This window comes from Drosophila ananassae, chromosome 3R, assembly GCF_017639315.1.
Source record: "Drosophila ananassae strain 14024-0371.13 chromosome 3R, ASM1763931v2, whole genome shotgun sequence".
Taxonomy (NCBI): domain Eukaryota; kingdom Metazoa; phylum Arthropoda; class Insecta; order Diptera; family Drosophilidae; genus Drosophila; species Drosophila ananassae.
Genome location: NC_057930.1, coordinates 9,384,895 through 9,408,314, shown reverse-complemented (window position 1 = coordinate 9,408,314; position 23,420 = coordinate 9,384,895). Strand labels below are relative to the sequence as shown.

General features: G+C 43.1%; 9 protein-coding genes across 10 annotated transcripts; 4 read left to right on the top strand and 5 right to left on the bottom strand.

The window, feature by feature from the left end:
* Positions 1 to 66: 66 nt before the first annotated feature.
* LOC6505779 (stAR-related lipid transfer protein 7, mitochondrial) lies at positions 67 to 2,229 on the bottom strand. The gene is made up of 2 exons (XM_001964988.4): positions 1,127 to 2,229; positions 67 to 1,067 (listed from the first exon to the last, which is right to left on the bottom strand). Exons 1-2 carry the CDS (start codon positions 1,784 to 1,786, stop codon positions 438 to 440), a joined length of 1,290 nt encoding a protein of 429 aa, XP_001965024.1. The 5' UTR covers positions 1,787 to 2,229; the 3' UTR covers positions 67 to 437.
* Positions 2,230 to 2,500: 271 nt separating this feature from the next.
* Positions 2,501 to 4,992, top strand: LOC6504338 (transcription factor TFIIIB component B''). Its single transcript, XM_001964987.4, has 3 exons — positions 2,501 to 3,632; positions 3,690 to 4,018; positions 4,082 to 4,992. The coding sequence occupies exons 1-3, from the start codon at positions 2,645 to 2,647 to the stop codon at positions 4,841 to 4,843; spliced, it is 2,079 nt and encodes a 692-aa protein (XP_001965023.1). The 5' UTR covers positions 2,501 to 2,644; the 3' UTR covers positions 4,844 to 4,992.
* A 75-nt stretch (positions 4,993 to 5,067) lies between these two features.
* Positions 5,068 to 6,703, bottom strand: LOC6505775 (fibrinogen-like protein 1). Its single transcript, XM_001964986.4, has 2 exons — positions 5,419 to 6,703; positions 5,068 to 5,356 (listed from the first exon to the last, which is right to left on the bottom strand). The coding sequence occupies exons 1-2, from the start codon at positions 6,669 to 6,671 to the stop codon at positions 5,209 to 5,211; spliced, it is 1,401 nt and encodes a 466-aa protein (XP_001965022.3). The 5' UTR covers positions 6,672 to 6,703; the 3' UTR covers positions 5,068 to 5,208.
* A 900-nt stretch (positions 6,704 to 7,603) lies between these two features.
* On the top strand, positions 7,604 to 8,462 carry LOC6504340 (NADH dehydrogenase [ubiquinone] 1 beta subcomplex subunit 9). Its single transcript, XM_001964985.4, has 3 exons — positions 7,604 to 7,918; positions 8,003 to 8,142; positions 8,196 to 8,462. Exons 1-3 carry the CDS (start codon positions 7,821 to 7,823, stop codon positions 8,390 to 8,392), a joined length of 435 nt encoding a protein of 144 aa, XP_001965021.1. The 5' UTR covers positions 7,604 to 7,820; the 3' UTR covers positions 8,393 to 8,462.
* Positions 8,463 to 8,638: 176 nt separating this feature from the next.
* LOC6505774 (DET1- and DDB1-associated protein 1) lies at positions 8,639 to 9,786 on the bottom strand. The gene is made up of 2 exons (XM_001964984.3): positions 9,558 to 9,786; positions 8,639 to 9,486 (listed from the first exon to the last, which is right to left on the bottom strand). The coding sequence occupies exon 2, from the start codon at positions 9,469 to 9,471 to the stop codon at positions 9,139 to 9,141; it is 333 nt and encodes a 110-aa protein (XP_001965020.1). The 5' UTR covers positions 9,472 to 9,486; positions 9,558 to 9,786; the 3' UTR covers positions 8,639 to 9,138.
* A 100-nt stretch (positions 9,787 to 9,886) lies between these two features.
* LOC6505770 (immunoglobulin-binding protein 1) lies at positions 9,887 to 11,414 on the bottom strand. Its single transcript, XM_001964983.4, has 2 exons — positions 11,030 to 11,414; positions 9,887 to 10,979 (listed from the first exon to the last, which is right to left on the bottom strand). The coding sequence occupies exons 1-2, from the start codon at positions 11,162 to 11,164 to the stop codon at positions 9,963 to 9,965; spliced, it is 1,152 nt and encodes a 383-aa protein (XP_001965019.1). The 5' UTR covers positions 11,165 to 11,414; the 3' UTR covers positions 9,887 to 9,962.
* A 44-nt stretch (positions 11,415 to 11,458) lies between these two features.
* On the bottom strand, positions 11,459 to 12,454 carry LOC6505767 (glutaredoxin-3). The gene is made up of 3 exons (XM_001964982.3): positions 12,124 to 12,454; positions 11,806 to 12,068; positions 11,459 to 11,745 (listed from the first exon to the last, which is right to left on the bottom strand). The coding sequence occupies exons 1-3, from the start codon at positions 12,331 to 12,333 to the stop codon at positions 11,568 to 11,570; spliced, it is 651 nt and encodes a 216-aa protein (XP_001965018.1). The 5' UTR covers positions 12,334 to 12,454; the 3' UTR covers positions 11,459 to 11,567.
* A 41-nt stretch (positions 12,455 to 12,495) lies between these two features.
* On the top strand, positions 12,496 to 15,154 carry LOC6504342 (ribosomal RNA processing protein 1 homolog). Its single transcript, XM_001964981.4, has one exon. The coding sequence runs from the start codon at positions 12,613 to 12,615 to the stop codon at positions 14,623 to 14,625; it is 2,013 nt and encodes a 670-aa protein (XP_001965017.1). The 5' UTR covers positions 12,496 to 12,612; the 3' UTR covers positions 14,626 to 15,154.
* Positions 15,155 to 16,589: 1,435 nt separating this feature from the next.
* Positions 16,590 to 18,286, top strand: LOC6504343 (phenoloxidase-activating factor 2). Of its 2 annotated transcripts, none has more exons than XM_032455030.2 (2): positions 16,590 to 16,816; positions 16,862 to 18,286. In XM_032455030.2, exons 1-2 carry the CDS (start codon positions 16,613 to 16,615, stop codon positions 17,720 to 17,722), a joined length of 1,065 nt encoding a protein of 354 aa, XP_032310921.1. In that variant the 5' UTR covers positions 16,590 to 16,612; the 3' UTR covers positions 17,723 to 18,286. The 2 variants fall into 2 exon arrangements, with proteins under 2 accessions (XP_032310921.1, XP_001965016.3); XM_001964980.4 differs by having other exon boundaries at positions 16,591 to 16,816; positions 16,871 to 18,286.
* The last annotated feature ends 5,134 nt before the right edge of the window (positions 18,287 to 23,420 follow it).

The following is a 23,420-nucleotide window of genomic DNA, read 5'->3' as shown; positions in this document are numbered from 1 at the left end:
GACCAATAGCTAGGCCAGCTAGGTAGATACAATAATTCGTGTTAATGGCTGATCCCGATACTGATATTCTCTTTCATTTATATATTCTGAATTTCCTTTATTGTACAAGTAATTTCCATATTTTCTATTTGCTTTTAAAACAATTTCTAAACTTAAAATATTATGTATTTAGTAGTTAGATACATTCTGTATATTTAAAGTATCCCATCCGTGTGGCACACATTCAATGAGCGCGAAATGCCGACAGCTATTGCACAGTTGCTCTGTAGTTCTGTGGTTCGATTTCATATTTTCTAATGCTAGAAATGGTATTGTCTCCTGAATGGTTGTTGATAAAGTCGGTAAATGGAACCGAAGATGAAACGTGGGAGTGTGTGAGTGGGAGGAAGGGGTTTGAAAGGATGGGGTTTGGAAAGGAATCGATATGAACCGATATATCAACGCTCCGCTTCGCTGCTGCGGTTGGCCTTGCGCCGGCTCAAGCTGCCCAGCCAGCTGCCACGCTGAGCGTTGGCCGTGTAGTCTTCGCTTATCAATGAGAAGCCATTGAACATGTCCTTCATCTTGATGGCCCTAGAGCAGGCATAGTTCTTGGTAGCCACGTACATCTTAGTAAGAAATTCGGGCATCTGTTTTTGCGTCACCCAGGATTTTATGTTTTGCGGAATGGGCACGCCCGGATCATCGTAGTATGTCAGCACAAAGTGCAATCCCGGTTCGTGAAATCCTCGGAAGGGTTTAATCACCATGAGGCTCCAATAGTCAGTAACCCTGACCTTTCCAGACAACGCTGGATAAGTGTTATGTTTGGCGGCGCGATTGCAGATGAAAATGAGCTTCTTGTTGTCATCCTTAACGTAGCGCCGACAGTACACATAGTCGCGATTGGCAAATAACCTCGGCCACTGCATCTCCCAGTAGATTAGGTGAGAGTTGCTTCCCGGCACAGGGTCCTCGCTGATGAGCTCTAGTCTGAGAGCAGTGTCATCCCATTGGCGACGGTAGTCCAGATCGGTTTGCACATGGAGGAAATCGTCGGCTGTGATGTCGTCGAACCGAGCATAGACCTGGAAAGAAATCCACTAATTAACTAAATGGAATTGGATAGTGGATAGGTAGGGCCAACCTTGTAGGAGTAAAGGGACGAGCGTTCCTCCCGCCGCCATATGCTGAACTCGTTCTTGCTGAAGTATGGTTCCCATGAATGGTCATCCTGGGCCTGGATGCGAACTGATCCGTTCGGAGCACCGCGCACGTCTAAATTCAGTGACTTCTGGCAGTAGCCGATGCTTTCATCGGCCTCCCCGCTGGTCGATGGAGAGGGAGATGTTGACGGGTTCTTTGCGGACTGGGACTTGCGACAGCGCTGGTTTCCCAGCTGGCAGTAGCAGTATTTCATTTTTTTGGCCTGGCATCGGTCGCACAGCTGGTTCTGGGTTAGAGTATTGATAAACTCAATGTCCCGATGGCACAGATCGAAGTTGGCCAGCGACAAACGTTCCTTGTTCCAGTCAAAGCCATCACTGCCGAGCCGCTTGATGTTCAGTCCCATAAGGCCCACCGCACTCATAATCATGCCCCGTAACGGTGGCTGCAGCTCCCGACGGTAGTAGGCTCGCCAGAGCTGCTTCAGGCCCTGGGTCCCGTACACCGACTGGTAAAAACTCAGCAGTTGCTGAATGCGCCGCGAGCGCTGGGCGAAGATGGACTCGCATTGGTAGCTCCAGGCGCGCAGCGTCTCCTTTGACTGGTTTTTAATAGCTAGCACAAATCGATTGAGAAGCATGCCGGCTAATTTAATTTGGGTAGCTGTCTGCCGCCCGCTTGCATAACAACTCAGTGGCAGCAGAGGCAGCGGCGATATTTATGTTCCTCCGCTATTACTTTCAGCTCACACACTTGTCACATTTGCTTCCTTTAAACTTTTGAGAATTTTGTATTTGTGGCCTGGCTATCGATTTGACGGAACGGATGCCTAGATGCACGGCAGCTATGGTTATGTTGCCGTTGTCCGGCTTATCATTTTCGGCCGATTAGAAAAAACGTGCAACTTGCAATTTGCCTTCTGGTTATGTTATTGCCTTTGTTGTTGTGGATGGTGTTGTTGTAGGTTGTGTCGTTACAGGGGGGCAGTGTTGCGAAACGGATGGCCGCCTGCTGAGATTTGACAGCTGCTTGCTTACTAAATTCCTGCGTGATTATTCGAAATCTAGACCAATATCATTCAAAAATATATATATATATAACAAAAATTCATTGCTTTATGAAATCACAAAAAATAATGAAAAGGTTTATATTAAACCGTAGGATACCGTATAATGTTGATTAAAAAACTCAGAATCGTCAGCTATGCTGAACTAAAAAAAAGTTTAATAAAATTGAATTTAATATTATATTATATTTTATTATATATATGTTCATTATATATTTATAGTAAGCGAATTCCTTAAAAACAAAGATTGAATTTTGGTGGCCAAATTAGTTATCCTTAGCCCAGTATGCGTTACTTTTGTTACGTTAGCCAGCACTGTCTTCACAAACTCGTGGTGCCCGACTAATTGTTTTTGTTGCGCTAATCTTTGTTTCGATTTGATGTGAGAAACTTCACCTGTGGCTGGAAAGTGTCGCTCGGAACGCAGACACCATGTCGATGCGACGCCAGCGCATTAAGGCTCCGGCCAATCTGTCGCTCATTAAGCGCAAACCGCGCAAGGAAGAATTGCCTGTTCCCAAGGAAGATCCCGAGGTGAAGAATGGGGAGGCGGCGGCGCCGGATGAGCAGACGGTGGAGCCGGAGGTTGCTGATGCAACGGCCTTCAAGATGCCAGTCACCTCCGTCGGTCAGCTAGAGGAGGTCTTCCACTCGGATCTGGAGGACAATGTAATACAGATAGACTTGCAAAAAACCTCCGGAGGCTTCCCCATGTCGCCAAGCAAAGCCCAAGCCCGCCAGCGTGTGCGCCCCACCCCTGTGTTTGGGCAGCGGCGCAACAGCTTTGTTGGCTCTCCTATGGCCTCGGACTATGATGGCGAGTACCAGTCCCCGGCCACGCCCACTCGGAGGGAGCGGTACCTCAGCGGTTCTTCGTCGGGAACACCACTGCAACAGGTTTCATCGCCTATGCCGCCATCTCCCTACAAATATTTTCCACCCGTCATGAGCCCTGGGATGGGACGTATCCGTACTGAGTCCACCTGTTCCACCTACTCGGAAGGAGGCAGCAAACGTAAGGGCGACGACAAGGCAGCGGGTCAGTCTGCACAATCTGGGCAACGGGTAAACGCTAGGCGAGACTTTGAGACGCGCTTTCACAAGGGTGTGCCCGACAAGTCAACCTTCAAGATGTTGGACATGATCTTCTACAATCCAGGAAATAACCCTATGAAGCCAAAACAGGCTATTACCACCATCAAGGACGAGACCACCGGAGAAGAAGCCAAGCCCACGACAGATCAGTTGCTGGAGGCCAAGACGGAATCGACGTCTGCCATGCCAGTTCCCCAACTAAAGCTTGACGCCAATGGCGAAATGATTATCGATGAGAAGACCCTGGAAATCGAGACCACAGCCGAGGTAGAAGCCCGCAAAGTTCTGGCCAATTCGTCGCTTATATTAATGGATGAGACCACAGGTTGAAGTACAAATTTTTGTCAAAAATTACTTATTATTAATTAAATGATTTGAACAGGTGATAACGGTTTCTATAAACGCCATAAGCGAACGCCATTCTGGACATCTGAAGAGACGGTCCGCTTCTATCGGAGCTTGCAGATTATTGGCACGGATTTCTCGCTAATGTGCCAAATGTTCCCGGCACGTTCGCGCCGCGATCTCAAACTGAAGTACAAGAAGGAAGAGCGCACCAACGGGCAGTTGATCAACAAAGCTCTGCTCTATCCTAAGGCATTTAACATTCAGGAACTGAAGGATCAGCTGGCGCAGGAGGATCGTGAGCGAGAGGAGAACGAGCGACAGTGGAAGGAGATAGCCAACGCGAACCCTGAAAACTCTAAGAAGGTTGTACGATGTATTTCAACTCTGTGTTATATGGCAAGACTAAAGTGTATACTGTATTTGCAGCGATCGCGATCCCAGCACAACAGCAAGGCCTCACGTTCAATGACTGATGGAGATGTTGTCTACGAAAATGAGCACATAACCAAGCAGAAGCTCGGAAAGCGGACCTGGGCCAAACGGCGCAAGGCCTTGGAGGCAGGCGAAAACGACGGGAGTGTTCCGGCCAAACGAAAACCCAGGGAAGCCCGTCGGACCGCGAATACCCAAAAACCAGTGGAATCCAATGCGGATGAATCGACTCCTAAGACTATCAAGCAAGAAAATATGGTTAAAACCGAACAAATTGTAAGCCAACTCGCAACAAAGGATAACCTGACAGCTGAGCTCAATGAGCTTTTAGATGACTCCGAGGCGTTAGAAGTAGAAGCAATAGGCAAGTCCAGTGATAAACCAGTAGTCAACTTGGAGGATAGTACTCTGACATATGTTAGTGCTGTCGATTCGGGGAGCGAGGTGCCCAACCGAGGATCGGATACCTATTACATTAACTTTATTGATGAACCAGATGAAGATCAGGCCGAAATCATAACGCCTGATGATCCCCTTCCTTCAATGACTGCTGAGCCGGACATAGAACAAATTATCGCCGAACTGGCAGAGGGATCCTTGGCTCTGGTCTCCTCCCTAGATCCGCTGCATGAGGATCGGGTACTCAACGAAATCTATATGCTGGATAAAAAGACGGGCGAGCTATGTGAAACACCGCTGAATATACCCGAACATATAGTACAGTGCATCATGAATGTTATGCAGTTGGAGGACTAACAGCATTATACACATATGTATATGACATAAAATTATTTGTTACTAATTATAAGTTATTATACCATATTAATAGACTTAATTCATATTTTTCCTATTTAAGAAAATAAAAGAGAAACTGGAAGTTTTCCAACATATTTTTTCAACCCATATTTTTTTAGTTGTCCTTTCTGTTATATTTATATATAAATATTCAAATTCGTTTTTGAATAAATTTTATCTTAAAATCGAATGTTCAATGTAATTTTATTTTTAAAGAAAATGTATACATTTTAAATTTCTGATTTAAAAAAAAAAATTTTTTGTCAAAGCTTAGTGCAATTTAACTTGTAATATTATATTACTAATATATTTTCGAAAACAGAGAGCTAGACTGATTTTTTCATCACATTATCCTTAGGTTTTATCATCATTTGAACAAATGTCAGTGAAACTTTTGATTTCTTCCATGAACTCCAAAAGATTCCTCGAATCCCCATTAGTTGACCATTCCGTTTGAAATTTCCGTTCAGTGAGCTATGTTTAATTAAATTATTAAATTAGGTATTTAAGATTTAATTTTTTAAATTATATCTTACCTTTCAGAGCAATGGTTAAACCACCAACCGGCAGCATAGTACCTCCCACATTTTCCATAATTATCTTTGTCAAACGTGGAGAACTTCATGTTCTTATGATATTTAAGGGAGTCGCCGGCATCACCAGAGAATTTCCCCAAAACTTCCAGGGCATACAATTTTTCCTCGTTGCCAATCTTAAAATCATCGTAGTGGGCGACAGCAGTGTCTCCGTGGATGTCGCCCATCAGGATTTTCAGTTCATGCGGTCTGGCGTGCGTTAATAAATGTAATTTTTCTAGCCCAATAAAAAACTCTCCAGTAAGGTTGCCGAAGCCCTCTTTGTATTCATTCCAGGTGCGGTCAAAGTCCACGCTCCCATCCATTCGTCTTTGAATTACCATCCATCCAGATCCATTGCAAGGAGCCTCGAATGATTTCGGAATCTGTATATGGAAAGTACCACTGCCGGTGTAGGGACAAAAATTCGTTTCATCACTTTTTGAAAGTTTTTCATTAGCATTAGATAAGTTTTGTGAAATAATTTTTAGTCGATTAGTTAGTTCTCTATTTTGATCGTCCTTGCTCTTTGCCTGATCATTCTTCTCCTGGATTTCTATATATTTTGCGTTTAACAGCTCATCTTTTTTTTTAATATCGTTTTTAATTTCCAGAATTTCCATGTCCTTAAGCCTGATTTGTTCCTCGTTTTCGTGAATTTTTTTATCCTTTGTATTCAGTAATTCATCTTTTCTTTTAATTTCATTTTTGTTTTCCTGAATTTGTATGTTCTTAGTCGTAATCTGTTCCCTAATTGTCTGGATTTCTTTATCTTTTTCAATTATAAGTTTTTCTTGTTTAAAAAAGTTTATAATACGGTTGGTATCTCCTATTTCCCCAGATACATCTTTAGGGTATGGGCACCTTTTTATAATTTCGTTGCTTATTTTAGAAGTCAACTCTTTGATTTGATCATTGAGTTTATTTATTATTTCGTTTTTTTCTCGAATACGTTCATTTTTTTCACCAATAACTTCGTCTTTGCTTCTTATCTGTTCATTTTTTATTTGTATTTCATTTTGGCATTCGGTGCTTTTGTCTGCGGTCGTTTTAACTTCCTTGAAGTATTGCAAAAATGGCTTGACAACATCATAGCAACTGTCACTGCATTCAATAACTTCAATTATATTTTGATTAGAACAATCTTCACAGGCTGTATTATAAAATGATATAAATAATATCCACAGAATAATACATTTTCGGCGGGAATACATTGTGTAATTCTTGTGTACTACTTGTGTCGCGGGGAAGCGAATACTAAAAATATAATTGGCAAATGTATAATTATCAAGATTAAAAATATTTTCGTGGAGTCAAAGGTTATCATAAATTTTAATTATCAATTCATATTTGGAAAAAGGGCTATTTCAATGCATAATTTTCATAAAGAGAGTTAAAATGCATTGATATTCATTATTTTTAATATCGGCTTATAACCAAAGATTAAAAAAAATTTAAAAAAAAACGATATGATTGCCAATTATTGCAAATTCCGTAAAGATGATCAGTTTCATTCATTATCGCGTACGAAACTGAGATAAAAAAACTTTTTCGTTAAGCTTAAAAACTACATTTTCTATTTTTTCTATGTTTTGTTCTAAATTAAAGATTAAATAATATAGAATATTCAATTTATGTTTAGTTCTTTAAAATGTACAAAAACATGGATGGAAGAAAATGTCGTGTGCGACAGTAATATTGATTGCAAGAAAACTACTAAATATTTTTAAGTAAAACCATTATAATTACTAAGATCAATTAAAAAATAATATTTTAAAATTTATTTCAGACAAATGTTCTATCAGGTTTCGAAAAAATGGTTTAAGAAAAAGTAACTTATCTCTGTGTCGCGTGCGCCAGCCATAGTTTTGTTTGAATATTTTACAAACAAGAAGTCATCTAATATTTATATTTGCACTAATTATAATTATATTATTATATAAAATATCCAGAGCTATAAGATTCACTTTTGTAAACTTAAAAAGCAGTCGTAGCTCATGGTTTTTTTTTCAGTTGAAATGCGTACGAATGTCGTGTTCGACATTGAAGAATTACCCATATGGTGAATGTTTTAGTTGGCTATTATAATTGCAAAATAAACTCATCAAATATATTTAATTTTGTTTAAATGTGTGAATTTATAAACGTGCGGCCGTGGTAGGCTTTTTGAAAATTTTCTGGATTTTTTTAAACTTTAAATTTTTAAAAATTTACAGGCAAACAGTGTTGCCACATCGACAATATACCATATCCATTACTTTACGGACTGAAAGTGTTGCGCACACTGGTCGGTTAACAGCTGTTGTTGCTGTCGAAGAAGAGCATCAAATTGAAAGATTTTGACTATTTAGAAGTGCAAAACGATGGCCCAAGTCCCCTTGGCAATTGCTTCGCACAAGCGGCAGGTGTGCAGCCTGTACAAGCGAGCCCTGCGCAACCTTGAGGCCTGGTATGACCGTCGGTGAGTGCACGCCAATCTGCAGAGCGGGGACCATAGATTATATAATGACGAAGTGCATCCTGACCATTTTTTTCTTGTTTTTAGCAATGTTTACCGCTACCGCGCTGTGCAGTTGCGAGCTCGATTCGATGAAAATCGCTGCAAGGACTTGGGCGAAGGCATACGACTATTAGCCTGCGGGCAAAGAGAACTCTTTGAGACGAAGCACTTCCAACCGAGGAACTGTAAGGATAGGTTGCATTCGAGAATAATGTTTATAAAATCGTTCTCTTTTTAGTTGCCAACAGCTCTGGTGGCTGTGCCTACGAGCGAGAGGTCATCCCACCTGACTGGCTCCTGGACTACTGGCACCCTCTGGAGAAGGCTCAGTACCCCGAATACTTTGCCAAGCGAGAGCAGCGAAAGAAGGAGTACGTGACCTGGTGGGAAAAGCAATACGGCAAGCCGGACCCCAAGGACCTGGGACACCACTAACTTAGCCCTTAAAGTACCATAGTCAAATCCAATCATTGTCTTTAAAAGTAAATCAATTGGAGCTCCTCAATATGTATGTTTTAATAGATTGTGAGTGGGAAAGTCGACGTTTCCCCAATGTTCTACACTTCAATTTGATGCAAAACTTTATATTATAGAATCTGTTTTGTTTAATTGCAAAACTCTTAGAGATATGCGAACTACATAGGGTTTGGGGTGGATCTATCAAATCAGAAACAATATCAATATCGGTATATGTAATATTCTTTTTTTAATTTTCAAAAAAATTCCCTAAATTTTAGGTTAATATTTTGATAAAAGGGTCTTAAAAGCTAATGTGCGAAGTAGAAAATTTGCAAAGACTTTTAATTTGTTTATCTCAAGTTTTATATTCTTGAAATATATTAAACTATTCGGTTAAAGGGGGTTAATTAGAAAATGGTTTGCTTTGACACATTAAAAATGCCTATCTTATTCTGAAATTAAAACACTTAACTATAAGGGTTAGTATGAAACGAGAGTATTTTAGTTGAAAAAGAATGAATAACGTGTTTCCTACATTGGTACCAGTAAGAAATTATAATTTTGATTAGCCTTTGGGGTATTTCGACTGCAAATCAATCCTTTTGTACTTAATGTATTTATTTAAGCATATGCATGTAAATGAAGGGATAACTTCTGCTGGCAATGAATGGGGTGCTGGAGTCGAGGTTCTGTGGGATTGTCCGACTGGTCGGGCCTGCCGTTCAGTTCAGATCATTGGGTTCCAGTCGCGGACGCTTTTTGCTATTGTTTCCGTTTGTAGTCGAGCTGCTACCGTGGCCGTTTCCATTGCCGTTTCCTTCGCCACCGTGCTCGCGCTTACGCTGGAGCGTCTTTTTGTCCCATTGCTGGGTGAGATAGCGCAGCAGGACGCATCGCTTGTCCATCACGATTAACTGCTCCGAGGCTACATCCTCGGTGGGCAGGTAAACGGACGCTCGTTTCTGGGATGTCCTTATTCCATGCTCGTTGCTTAGGTGGGCGAAGTTGTTTGAGTCGTGGATGGGTAAACCTTTAATAAAATCGCTCACAGACATTCTGCGTCCGAGTTACTGTGAAGTGCATCAAAATATTAAAGTCTTTCGAATAAAACGGAAATCTACTCTGTCCCAATGTTACTTACGCTGCCGTTGATGGATTTGAAGTTCCTAAATGGGGTATTATTGCTTATGGGCGAATATTTTCGACAATTTTCTATGCGCCCTAAGGCCTTGGATCTTTTGTTGTTGCTGGTGGTTGAAATGGAATGTGCTGAAACGACGAAATAGCTTTAAGGCGTTTTCTAGCACTAGAAATGATTGGGAGACAGTGTTGGAAATCCCTCAAATCATTCCGAATTCCACTTCGAAATTCAAAAATTTATATTAATTGAATAAAAAATTATAAAAGCTTCAATACTTCCCAGTTGCCTACTAGGTCTTTAAAATATAAAATTTGTTTTAAACTCAAGAGTTACAATAGTAAAATCACTCCCATGGAGTAACGAATTTATTTTTTTATTTGCGTACAAAATGTATAAGTGAGTTTCTTAGCTTCGGTTATGACGGTTACCGTCTCCACGCCGCACCACATCCTTGTACTCGTCCATTCGCCTCATCCGGGCCAGATACTCTGGGTCATCTTCTTCCACCTGCAGCTCCTCGGCTGCCTTTTCTTCGTCCTCTTGCTCGTTTGGATCCCGGGCTGCAGCAATTGCCTGGGCCTGGTTCATTTTAGCCACCTTCTCCTCGTCGGGGAATATTCCTTCGTCCACGCGCTGCTGGTAAAACTCGTCTACGGTCATGATAGGCAAACTGGGATAGCCCAAACCGAATACAGCTTTCTGCGCTGCATTACGGGTAATAATAAAGGGCTGCAGTGGTTTAGGTTTAGGGGCTTGATGATGATGATGATGCCCGGGTCCATGGCTGTGCCCATGACCATGAGAAGTGGATGGCGAGGAGGGATTGGCGATAGGGCGACGTGTGCTTCCAACTGCGGTATCTGCTTCACCGCCGGCCAGACGGGCCAAACGCATTTTAGCCAGTTCCTTCATCATATGCAGTGACTCCAACTCCTGCTTAGAGTCCATGATGCTCTTTTCTAAATACATAAGGAAGAACTCCCGTCTGACTTCGTCATCAGCGGTTTTGTTCTTAACAGCCGCCCGCATCTTGGCCATGTACTCATCTATCTCCTTCATTTTACGATACTGAGCGATTTTGTCATTCCGATTGAATGCTGCTTCCATGAGTTCCCGCTGTTCGCTCCGTCCGGCCGCTTGGCTATCGGGCGCAGCTACTTTTGATTTAGGTGCCTCACAGAGTTCATACTCCTGGCATCGCTGTAGGTGGTCTTTAAAATATATTTCACCGAGGTCCAGGGCTTCTGTACTGTGCGGATTATTGATCTTGGTGGTCAGCTTTCCCAGAAAATACGGGAGCAGCATAAAAGGCAGCGAGTCCGTGGATACCTCGTCTATCAACTCGTTAGGACTAAACATGCTCACTTGGTTAACGATAACTGTCGCCTCCTCGAAAAACCCCATGGCAGACTTTACCTTGTTCTGATGGAAAATATGTTATTGGGAGTTTTTTGCAGTGTAAACTGTCTTACCTGAAATTCGCTGCCATTGAAAGGCAACTCCGTAACTTCAAGTTCGTCGAAGAGATTCCAGCCACTTAGGAAGATGTCAGACAGCTTTTTATCTTCGCCACCAGCCTCTGCAGCAGCACTACTTGATTCTGCCATGAAGAACGAAGGATTTTCTTTTTTTTTTTAATCTTTTTCTGGGAAACAAAAGATTTTGCGAATAATACAAGCCGCTATGCAACCAGCTGTTTAAAGAGTGTTGGTTAATGATAATCGGAAAACGTAAAATAAGTGTTGTAAGTTTCATGCGCAAACCGGGCTAGAATTTAATGGTAATATTTTTTATGTCCCTAAATTATATGCAAATAAAAACGCAGCTAGCTATTTATAAATATTTTATGGCTGTGAAATACTAAAAGAAAAGCGTCTATTTCAAAGAAATAATATTCTTCGTAAATTGTTCACTCAACTTTATTTTTTATTCGTAAAAAATGTTGGGGCTTAGAAGACTGGTTTGTTCCGGACTTGAGGTGCGTGTTGGTCAGGTGGTCAATAGAAAACATTAAGCTTTAAGTGCAGCTTCTAACTCTTTGTTGGCTAGCAGTTCCTTGACGATGTCCAGTCCGCCGATAAGTTCTCCCTTAACATATACCTGCGGGTATGTGGGCCAATCGGAGTAGGTCTTTAGTCCCTGACGCACCTCTTCATCGCCTAGGATGTCAAAGGTTTCATACGGTAATCTGTTTAAAGACAAACTTTAGTTACGGCGGGGGAATTGAAAAGTGCAACTAGAGGCTTACTTTGTATCGTTGACAATGGCAATTAGTTGCTTGGAGAAGCCGCACCGAGGAGCATTTCGATCGCCTTTCATAAAAATCATAAGGGGAGCCGTGTTGATTAGGGCTTTAAGGCGGTCCTCGAGAGTTTGGCCGGTGGCAGCCGCACTGCTAGCGCTTTCAGCCAACTTCTTGGACTTACTGCTGATGGCAGCGATGTCCACTCCGTCGACGCGGTCCACTGCAGAACCCTTAGTGAAGAATATGACCGTTGGCACGGCTTCTATCTGTGATTGGGAAATTATTAGTCAGTGCCTTTTTAGTTCTTTCTAGCAAGCTCACCTGGTGTTTCATTGAAATTTCTGGAAAGTTCTCCGCATTCAAGTTGATGAATTGCAGCTTGTCTCCTATTATCTTGGAGAGGTCGCCCAGCACATCTTTCACCTGAGCACATTGCTCGGCCCAGTCGGCTTCAAACAGCGCCACCGTAGTCTTGTCCGCATTGATGAACTTCTGGTACTCCTCAGCATTTCCAACAGTTACCACTGGCATTATGATATATTTTTGTTTGGAATTTACAGAAATCTGTTTAAATTGAATAAAAGCAGGTCGAATGTTTTATGCCAATCAGCTGGAAAGAGTACAGCCGTTTCATGCGAACTTTAGAGCACTGATATTTTTTCTAGTTTCGCAACACTGAAGTTGCCGAAAAAGGTTGCCATATTTTCGCGGCGGCCCGAACAAATCAATTTATTTCAACACGTGCTGCCGCTTTACAATACACACAGCAAATTGTTTTTTTTTCTGAGAAAAAGTTGAATTAGGCAGAGAATGGTGACACGCAAAAAGCCAGTAAAGCGCACTGCAGAGGTGGCGGCTATCGATAAGGACGAAGAGGATGAGCAGCAGGCGACTCAGGCCAAGGTACCCAAGGAGGTGCTGGTTATTGCCCAAGAGGTGAAGATTGTACGTGCCCTGGCCTGCAACGATGTGGTTAAGCGGAACCGCCAGATCAGGAAGCTGCGCAAGTGGTTCAAGCTACGTGCCAGCAGCTCATTTCCATTCACAGAGGAGGATTTCATGAGGATCTGGAAGGGCCTGTACTACAACATGTGGATGTCGGACAAGCCGCTCGTCCAGGAAGAGCTGGCTGAGCAGCTAGCACAGATGGTGGACAGCTTTGACGGAAATACCAGTTGCAGCTTGGCCTACTTCAGTGCGTTTATGCGCACCATGTGCCAGGAGTTCTTCGGCATCGATCAGTGGCGCGTGGACAAGTTCTTGATGCTCGTTCGTCGAATGCTGCGCTACGTCCTGCGTCTCCTCAAGCAGAGCAAGTGGTCGGCGGACCTGATTGAAACATTCAACACCAGCATGCAGCAGTCCGTCTTGTCCGAGCAGCCCAAGAGCCGAGGACTCACTATGCACTATCTGGACATTTTCTTTGAGGAGCTGGCAAAGGCTGCTGATGGCGAGATCACCGCCGCCCAGGTTAACCTCTTTTTGCGTCCATTCGTCACCTATCTGGCCACTCAGAGGGACGTTAAGCTGGTAGCTCAATGCCGCACCAGGGTGCTGTATCACCTGCTCTACCAAAGCGATCTGGGCCGGGAGTACAGCGAGAAGTACAACGCCTGGAAACTGATGGGATTCCCTACGGCCTCCATTGATGACATTGAGAAGCTTGACTCTGGCTTCGATGAGGAGGATGACGAGGGAAACGCTGAGGAGGAATCTGCGCGTCCTACTTCTCTGGATCCACGGGCAGGAAACGTGGACGTTCACATGCCAGAGCTGCCCCTTAACGCGGACTGCGTGCTGGACGAGCTCCAGACCATGCTGCGAACTAACGAATATAATAGCAAGAAGCGAAAGAGTCTAAGGAAACTGATCCAAATCTTTGAGACCTACAAGGGTGGAGAGTTTCCGTTGGGAGTGCGCACAATGCCGAAGGTCGAAGGGCAAACCCTGGCGGAAATGGTGGAGCAGAAGGTGGCCGATATCGAGGAGATGGAAGATGAGGTATTCGGCACTGGAAGGAAGCTCAAGAAGCTGAACAAGTCCAAGCGCAAGCGTCTGCTGCAGTCCATTAACTTTGAGGAGGTAGACGAGCACAACTACGACGAGGTCATTGGAAAGGCCTTGCCTCCCGAGCTGCAGAAGAAGGTCAAGCATAACGCCAAGGTGCGTTCCAGCATCAACAATGCCTGGGTCGTCGAGGAAGTGAACGAGGCGGATGCGGCGGCAGTGGCAGCAGAAATCAAAGAGGACACTGAGCCCAAGCCAAAGGCGAAGAAGCCGAAGAAACAACAAGACCAGCCCAAGCCCAAGCCCAAGAAGGAGGTCAAAGCGAAAAAGGAGGAGCAATCAAAAAATAAGAAAGACGACCAACCTAAGAGCGCGGTGAAAGAACAGAACGAATCGAAGGTTGATGTGCAAATGCCAGATATTGAAACGACCGGTGGGGAGAAATCCGCCGAGAAACAGCCTTCCAATGGCTGGGAAGCCCCCCTAGAGCCCGGAGAGCAGGAAATCTTCGTTCCGTCACGCAAGCAGCAGCTGAAGCAGGCCAACAGCAAGCTCCAGAAAACCACACCAAAGCCGGCGGCGCGGGCGCAGTTCAGCACCCCTCAGCCGGGAGGTGCGAAGCGAGTCCGGATCGTAACCAAATGCAACAGCGCTTACCCCAAGAGCGACTACTACCGCCAGCTGAAGCTGTCGCCGCAACTACCCTACGACGCGGATCGGCAGCCCGGCAAGAGCGCCCTCAAGCCACACGTCCTGCCCGGACCGATTCACCCGAACTACAAGGGGGCCAAGCGACTTTTCAACGACACACTGTGACGTTGCGTCGAGTGGCTAGGACTGGGATTGGGACAGGATCGCGATCATTGAAGGCAACTGGATCCATTGAATATATATTCACGCCGGAACTGCACCCGATTTCTCCGCCAAAGCACACCAACTATGTACCATGGAGGACGCACGCTATAAACCATCATTCCTGGTTGGAGGAGCATTTAAAGCGGAAGCTGCAGCCCGGCTAGTGTATATGTTAGATCATGTCTTTTGTTGGTCTTACGCAAACTACTCGACGCTTCCATATTTTTTGTTACCTTAATCCGCATTCTGATGTTTGGTTGCAGCTGTATTCTGTTTAAAGATTTCATTATTTTTAAATATATCTGCAATTTGTATCTGCCATTGTCATTGCGATTGCGATTCACGCTGAACACCCGCACAGGATGTGACCCTAAATACTTAGTAGACTCAATTACATTTAAAAGTACTATTGCTTGTAAGCCATTTTATGTTCAAGCTATCCCCTGAGTTGATATTAAAATAAAAGCAAAAGTAGTATATGTAATGAAAACACTCGAGTTTTAAGTTTGGGGAAATTGAGAACTTGGCTCAGACCAGCGGATGAGGGGAAATAAAGAAAGGAGCGAGGCCTGTTAACATTTCTCTCCACTCGTATTAGTTTGTCGAGTCATGTTACTGCTTTCTCTCAAGTGCATTTAAGAGAGAGCGAGTGCAGTCGAAGTGCAGTGTTCTGTAAAGCTCTCTTAAACGGTTTCATTCGAGTTGGTTACTCAAAAACCAACTGAAGGACCAGCTCCGAGTGAGATTTTAAGATGCTTTCGAGCCAAAAAAACTCACTCATTTGCACTCTTTTTTAATTTTTAATAAAATTTAATCCAATTTAAATTTAAATTTTTGTGGCATCAAAATATTTGTTTAAAAAACACAATCAATTAATAGACTAGTTTCTTTTATGAAAATTTTCATAAAAAATGTATAAAATCCACCACAAAGCGAATCTAGGTGAGGGATGGGGGGGGGGGGGGGGGGGGAATATCCTTCAATCCTTGCGAAAAAAAGGCACGCATTAATGTTCACTTTCTAAAGGATAACATCTGTTCGGTTGTGTCGCAACACGATTGAACAAATTAAGTTTTACACTAGACCAGGCGGCACAGGACACGTTTCTAGACGTTCCGACGAGTGTCCTAGCCCCACTGCCTCACTATCCTTTGCAACTCCTCTCAGAAATCTGTTCAGAGTTGCGTAAATCTCGGGTAAACAAAGACATTGCAACAAATATGTGTCTGCAGGCACTCCACTTGAGTTGTAAGTCCATCGAACTGAATGGATGCCACTTCTGTCCTGTTCCAGTGCCCACCTCTGCCACCTCTGCCACTTCATTTCCCTGCGAGTGTTGCACACTTGTCTTGTGTATTAAAACTTGTCCAAATTTTATTCAATTTACGTGCACTTAGGCGACGATTGTGCATTAAGATGTGACGTAAGAAAGTTCATCCAGTGCACAGCTGATCCCCACAGCCTCCGCCGCCGTCCAGCCCCCTCCTCTGACCGTTACTCGGATAAAGATACGGATACGTGTTGTTGTGAAAGATACATCCCAGAAATAGAGCATAAAGATGCTCTTTAAATTTGGATAATCTGCTCTGAATAATCTCCATTAGTTAGACTTGTAAATTCAAATTTTATTCTTACATTTTAGGTGTTTATTTTTAAAAATTATTTTTTAATTCATAAAGTTTTTAATATCCCCTATAACTTCAGGGAAGAGTGAATTTTCCGGGTGGTGTTACTTTTTTTTGATGCAATTGTCGTCAGAAACTAAAATTGATTGCTCCCGGTCCAGCCCCTTTTTTCCCGAGTGGCCGCTATTTTTAGCACCTGATTGCATTGCTGTGGGTGTACAGTAGTCTATATTTAACCCAATTAGGCCGAGGCCTACGGCTTGACCTTTGGCGGGGCTATAAATACCACATTTTAAGTCCAGGGCGCAACAGAATCCGGTGATATGTGGGTCGCTCCCGTCGTGGTTGTGTCCCTGCTGGGCCTCGCAATGGCCTTTAAGGACTGCGGATTGGATAGGCAATGTGTGCCCTACGAGCAGTGCCAGGAGGGCTTGGTGCTGGACGGGATACTCTATCCGGATCGGAGCAGGACGCAGCTGGACGAGGCGTGCCACTACATGGAAAAGTGTTGCAATACAAATGACACAGTAGGTGAACAAAATATATGAAAATTATTTTCAAGACTTGATAAGAGTTCACAGATAGACACCCCTGAAGTCCCAATCAATTTGAGCCTTTGGTCCTGTGGTGGGCGGCAGGATCTCTGGTATTACCTCCGACCACTAGGCTACAAGCAGCAGGAGGCCAAGTTCGGAGAGTTTCCCTGGCTGGTGGCTATCTTTGGAGCTGGAGGCTACCTCTGTAGTGGCGCCCTCATCACTCCCCTTGCGGTGATCACGACGGCGTCCTGTGTGCAGAACGAGACCCTGCCGAATCTCCGGCTGGTGGCAGGGGAGTGGGACGCAGCTGTCGAGCTCGAGCCCCTGCCGCACCAAGAGCGGAGGGCCGTGGAGGTGCTCCTCCACGCCAACTACACAACCATTCCGATTGTGAACAATATTGCGCTGCTGCTGGTGGAGAAGGACTCACCCTTTCAGCTAGGCCCCAATATCCAGTTGATTTGCCTGCCGCCACCCCAGATGGTCTACGACTTCAGTCAGTGCTATGTGTCCGGGTGGCAGCGTCGCGACTTCGGAGGATCGGACGTCCTGCCCAAGCGCTGGACCCTCTATGCCCTGGCCAGCGATCAGTGCCGGGCCAAGCTGCGGTTGAGCTACCTGGGACGACGCCACGCCCTCAACGACAGTCTCCTCTGTGCCGGCGGGGACAAGGGCGACTTCATCTGCCAGGACGTGGACACGAGCGGAGTGCCCTTGATGTGTCCGCTGCCGGGCGGCGAGGATCGGTTTGTGTTGGCGGGACTGCTGGCCAGGCCGACAAAGTGCGATGGCCCCCAGCTGCTGGCTATTTTCACGAACGTCCAGTTCTACCGACAGTGGATCGACCTGAAGCTAAGGGAACGCGATCTCGACATAAGGCCATACATGGTGTAACCTGATCCTGAAACTATGAAACTAAAACCATAATACTATTCTTGGGCATTTGATTGTTTATTTATTTTAAAGGGAATACCTCTCCACCTGACCAGGTGGCCATTGTCTAAACACCTCGTCTCTGGCGGACTATAAAAGCCACCGTGGTAGCCGGGTAGAATGGCAGTTGGGCGGATGCATTCTCCTTGCAACTGCCACACACCTGGCTTGGCCTCCCATGGCTCTGCCACTTATTTGCCTTTTGATGCACTTGACGGGCCTCTTGCCGGATTCCGTTCTGGCCAAAATGATCCCGTGGGACGAGCCGTTCGAGGATGACTTCGTGGACGTGGACTTTGGGGGCTGCATCGAGTGCGAGCAGAGGTACAGAAACTTTGTCTTTATCCTGAAAAGTTCGGAGACGGCGGAGGAGGCGGCTGCCTCTGCATATCCCTATGTGGCGGCTGTCATGTGGCTCCTCCTGGCTTCTCTGGTGATTTTCCAGCGTTGGCGGCAAATCAAATATAAGCAATAGTCGAAATTAAAATATAAATATTTATGTGTCGCTCAAGGCATAAAATTTAATCAACTAACTCCATGATTGGCATTAAATTAAATTGTTTTCCAGTTTTTTTTAAGAAATTGTTAATTAATAACGCGGTATGTCTGAGTGACGGTTTGGGTCAATTGCAGGATTCCCGTTTGTCCTTTTTGGTCACAATCGGATTTTGGCAACTCCTGTTGAATTATGGCCCGGCGATACGTTGCCGCTGTTTTGCATATCCTTGTCCACCCACACCCTGGTCCCACACTCCACTGGCCGCCGTTGTCCTTGGTGCCTAAATTGAAAATTGAAAAATTGCTTATTGCAAATTTGTTGGCCGCAATCGCCTGGCCATACTCGGGGCTCGGAAAGAGCCAGAAAGGAGGCGAGCAACCGTTACATGCTCTTTGCTCTTTTGAACTTCCGCTTGCCATTTTGGCGTAGCAGTGGATGCACGTGCCGGACAGAGGACAGAGGACACGGACACCGGCTCCTGTCCACTGTCCACCCGCTGGCTGTGCCACTGCCACTGATGGTGCCACTGCCACTGCCACACTGCTGTTGCCGTTTCCTGTGTGCGAGAATTTAGCAATATATTTTTCTTACTCCGTTTGACGTCCTTCGTCCTATCTGGCCAACTGTAGCCGGGCAACATCCAACATCCCATAGCCAAGCCTGGAAGTGCCATTGGCATTGGCAATAGCAAAAGCTGGCCAAAAAGGACCAATGCAAATGGAAAAGTAAAGAAAAGAAAAGAAAAAGCAACAGGAAAACCATAAGCATAAGCGAACTTAGGGCCCAAAAGGAAAATAGAAAACTTTTGCATATTTTGTACTTTATGCTTGAAATATTTATGATCTCATGCAATTTGTGGCTTACTGCCTGGTCTTGGCAACTGTCTGGACCGTTCGGTTCTGGCCCGTTTGGTCCTGGCCACGGGACCACATCTAGCGACGTGTCTGCCAATCTGTGAAATATGCTGCTAATGCACTTATTGCCGTCGTTGCCATTGAATTTATGTCGGAATCGTCTCGATCTGGTGGCCTCTGCGTTTGATGTTTTTTTCTCTCCAGTACCGCCCACTTACTAATTTTTGGTAAATTTTTTCTTTCATTTTTAGTTTTTATTTCAGTATTACTAGAGGTCCTAGAACTTGGCCTGCTTGAGCTTCCGATTATACCCTTGTGACCAATTTAGCTCAACTTTTTACTATTATTTTGGCAATTATGGTACGGTGACTAAGCCTTATGACAAAAACTAATACATATAGTTGTTATGCATTTTCTAAATAAATACTTTAAGCGCATTTTTCCCGAAACTTGCTTTTTTCATTAATTGTCAATATTATCAGATATAATTTCCTTGATTCAAAGAAAGTTTGGGGGTTCATATATATATTTTTTTCTATTTATTCCTAAAATTGGTAAAGCAAGTTATTTATTCATTGTTTTAAACGACATAATAATTAAAAAGAAAACAATTTATCTTTTTGACTTCGATGTCTATAACAATGATGTCAATGAAATGATATCAAAATGCATTGAATTTTCGATAATATTTCTCAGTTCAGTTAACTACGAAAGATCCTACTACCTCCATTTCGGAAAAAAATGCGTATTAATAAATAACGAATATGTCGCATGTCTTATCGCATTTTTCCACAAAAAATTTTAAAATATTGTTCGATTTACAGCGGAGTTCAGATTTATTGAAAATAAAACATAACTATTATACGTGATTGAATAATTTTATAATATAACTTTCAATTAATTTTGTTTATTGGAATTTCATGAAGTTGAGCATCGCACTTCTTAGTAAGCGTCAGAATGCTACTGAAACATTTCCTTTGAGGTTTAAACTTTTAAATTTCTGAGTGTCCTGTGAATTATCCCCGTGTAGATTGTCTAAAAATATCAAATCAATTGAAAATTTGTTGCCAAATAATTGCTTTAAGTTCATCGACCACTGGATCGAGATTAGTTGGATTTTTATTGCAACGGAAGCTTGTGTAGCAAATTTTTAGGAAAAAATTTCAGCATTCTGCACCGAACTCGATGGCAGAAACTCGTTCTGACAAACGAAAACACACTCAGCTGACCGGCCATCCAAGCTGGGGGCTTGCCAGCCAGCACCAGACCCAGACCCAGCCCAGGATACCCAATGCACCAGATCCTGCACCAGATCCATGCACTTCCGTTAAGGAAATTACCAAACAACCCGCGCATCCGGCAAATGTGCGCCCGCAGTCCTGTAAGCCATTTCCAGACATCATTGTCCTCATCCTGCCCCTCCTTCGCAGGATAACGAAAGCATCAAAATGAAGTGAAATTAATGAAATGCCTGGAAGCATGCTATGTGGGTTTCTTCGCGGTTATGTATTGGTTTTCTTAAAAGTGATTGCAAGTTTTAAGGTTTTTCTAGTTTAGAAAGTTGGGATTCATATTTCGGCTATCGAGGTAATATCTCGCACTTGTTTGCCACTGAGGCTCATCATTTTCGTTATTTTAATCATAATTTCAAACACACTCGACTGCACCCAGCACCGGCGTGGGAAGTCCGCCGGTCCTTGTACCTTCGCCTGGCTAGGATTTTACTTTGCAAACTCATCAAAGTTAAGTTGCCTATGCCCGGGCAATATCGGTAGAAAGAAAGGTGGAAGGGTGGAAAGTGTGGCAAGCTGGGTGGTGTGGCACTAACTTAAGCTGCCACACCGGCACTTCAACGTGAAAGTTGCCAGCAAATATATGTAAGTAGGACTCTCTATCTGTATAAATGAAATATTTTTGGGAAGCAGAAACGGTTCGCCAACGAGTTGCGGTGGCAGGGGCAGGGGCAGGTATCTCATAGATGCTGCTATAACTTGTCTCGAATTTGTGTTTGCCTTGCCGAATTTTCATTTCAATTTTCTTGCAATTTTATTTAATCTCACTTGAGGTGCAGTCTCGAATGTACGAGAGTTTGTGGGTTTTTGTGGGCTTAGCCTTGGGTTGAGTTCCTGCCTGTCTTTTCTCAAATTTACCTTATTTTCCTCATTTTCCCACCACATGCAGTATTTTGTTGGAATAGCCCTAATAGAAGCCAACATCTACTGATATTTATATTTGGGCCGGTTGCAATCAAGTACCTTCAATGAAATCAATTATTTCGGCTTGTGTATCTCCCAAGCAATCATTTGCAACTCTTCCAACAATATGTGCTCAGTTTCCATATTTCAATTTCAATTTTACCTTAATTAATTTGTCTATTCTGGTTAGCTTGCGTTTATTTGTAGTGCATTAATTTCAACTCAAAATGTTTATATTTTAAACAAAATATGAGGCCACTACTGTAGGGGATGTACATATAAAGGACTTGAAGACTACTAAAGGTATAGTTATTGTTGGGCTACATTCCGAAGGCATTCAATGACAAAAGTTGGAAGAAATAAACTATTTGTCCCCCACGGCTGGAGCACCTTTTTCTTTGAATATTTGTTTTGCCAACTTTGCGATTGCTGAGCGAACAATTTCTATGGAAATGCCCTGAAAAGCGAGTGACTGAATATATGAAAGTATCTTGGCCAGAAAAGCGAACATTCCACATAAGAGTAGATATTCCCACATCCATATCAATTTTCCTACACCCCTTTGCGTCTGCCTGTTGCAATTTGTTCCCAATTGATTTCCAAACACTTGGAATTTATTGGTTTTCAAAAGTTTGCCAAATTTTATTGTTTCCGCTAATTCCTTTTGTCCAGCCGGAGTGCGGAGGCTAAAACGCAGCTACCGGCAATGATATGCTTTGTGGGAATACCCAGTCTGAGAGCCTTTCTTGGCCAAAAAGTTAGCCCGGAAATGAGAGCCATTGAATGGAACGTTGCTTTCATGTGGCCACTGGTTTTAAATGTTCACATGACTTTTTTCATTACTTTAAGGCTTGAAGTTTAACTGATGGTAAAATTTTATAAGTTTGGAACTATTTAAAATATAAGAAAAATAAAAAAGAATGAGCTAATAAAACAACTATGACCGTTTCCGGTTTTCAACTATTCATTTTTATTTAAAGAATGTAAGATATTGTTATAATATATAAATTTCATATTAATTAAAATATATTAAAATAATTAAAATAGATTAAAATTCAAGTTTTATATAAAGTATATGTATAATTTTAAATATTTCAGGGATATTCCAAAAATATTTAACAAACCTGAGGACTTACCAGGTTTATGCATATGAAACTAAGAACTAAGTATATTGGGGCACTTTTCCGAAAATATCGTGAGTCACTTTTTACAAAATTGATATTTTTATGCAAAATTATTTTAAAATAAGTGTTTTGGTGGGATTTTGGTGGGAAATTAGTGGACTTTAGTTTCGCTAAAAAAAAAGATCCTTCCTTGAACAAACTTCTCTCTAGAAGAGCTTCCACTTTAAATTCCAATTTTTTCTTACGATGCTTTTGCAGTGATTATACTTATTGGTTACAATTTCTATTTTTTATTAGGGTAAATTAAAGGTTATATTTATACCCTTGCAGAGGGTATTATAATTTTGGTCAAAAGTGTGCAACGCAGTGAAGGAGACATCTCCGACCCTATAAAGTATATATATTCTTGATCAGGATCACCTCCTGAGTCGATATGAGCATGTCCGTCTGTCCGTCTGTCCGTCGGTCCGTCTGTCCGTCTGTCTGTTTCTACGCAAACTAGTCTCTCAGTTTTAGAGCTATCGAGTTGAAACTTTGCACATACCCTTCTTTCTGTTGCAGGCAGTATATAAGTCGGAACGGCCGGGATCGGTCGACTATATCCTATAGCTGCCATATAACTGATTGATCGGAAATGCCATAACTTTGGTGTTTTTTAAGTTGGAGGGTTGAGACTTTCCACACATGTTATATTTGACCAAAATATCTTGTGTACAAAATTTCATAAGGATCGGCCGACTATATCCTATAGCTGTCATAGAACGATCGAAATTGGCATAACTTTGTTGTTTTTTAAGTTAGAAAGATGGGATTTGGTACAGATTCAATTTTGGGAAACAAAATCTGATTTGTCGAATTTCATAAGGATCGGCCAACTATATCCTATAGCTGTCATATAACTGATTGATCGGAAATGCTATAACTTCGTTGTTTTTCAAGTTAGAAGCATGGGAGTTTCAATGGATTCCTCTTTTGGCAAAATAATTC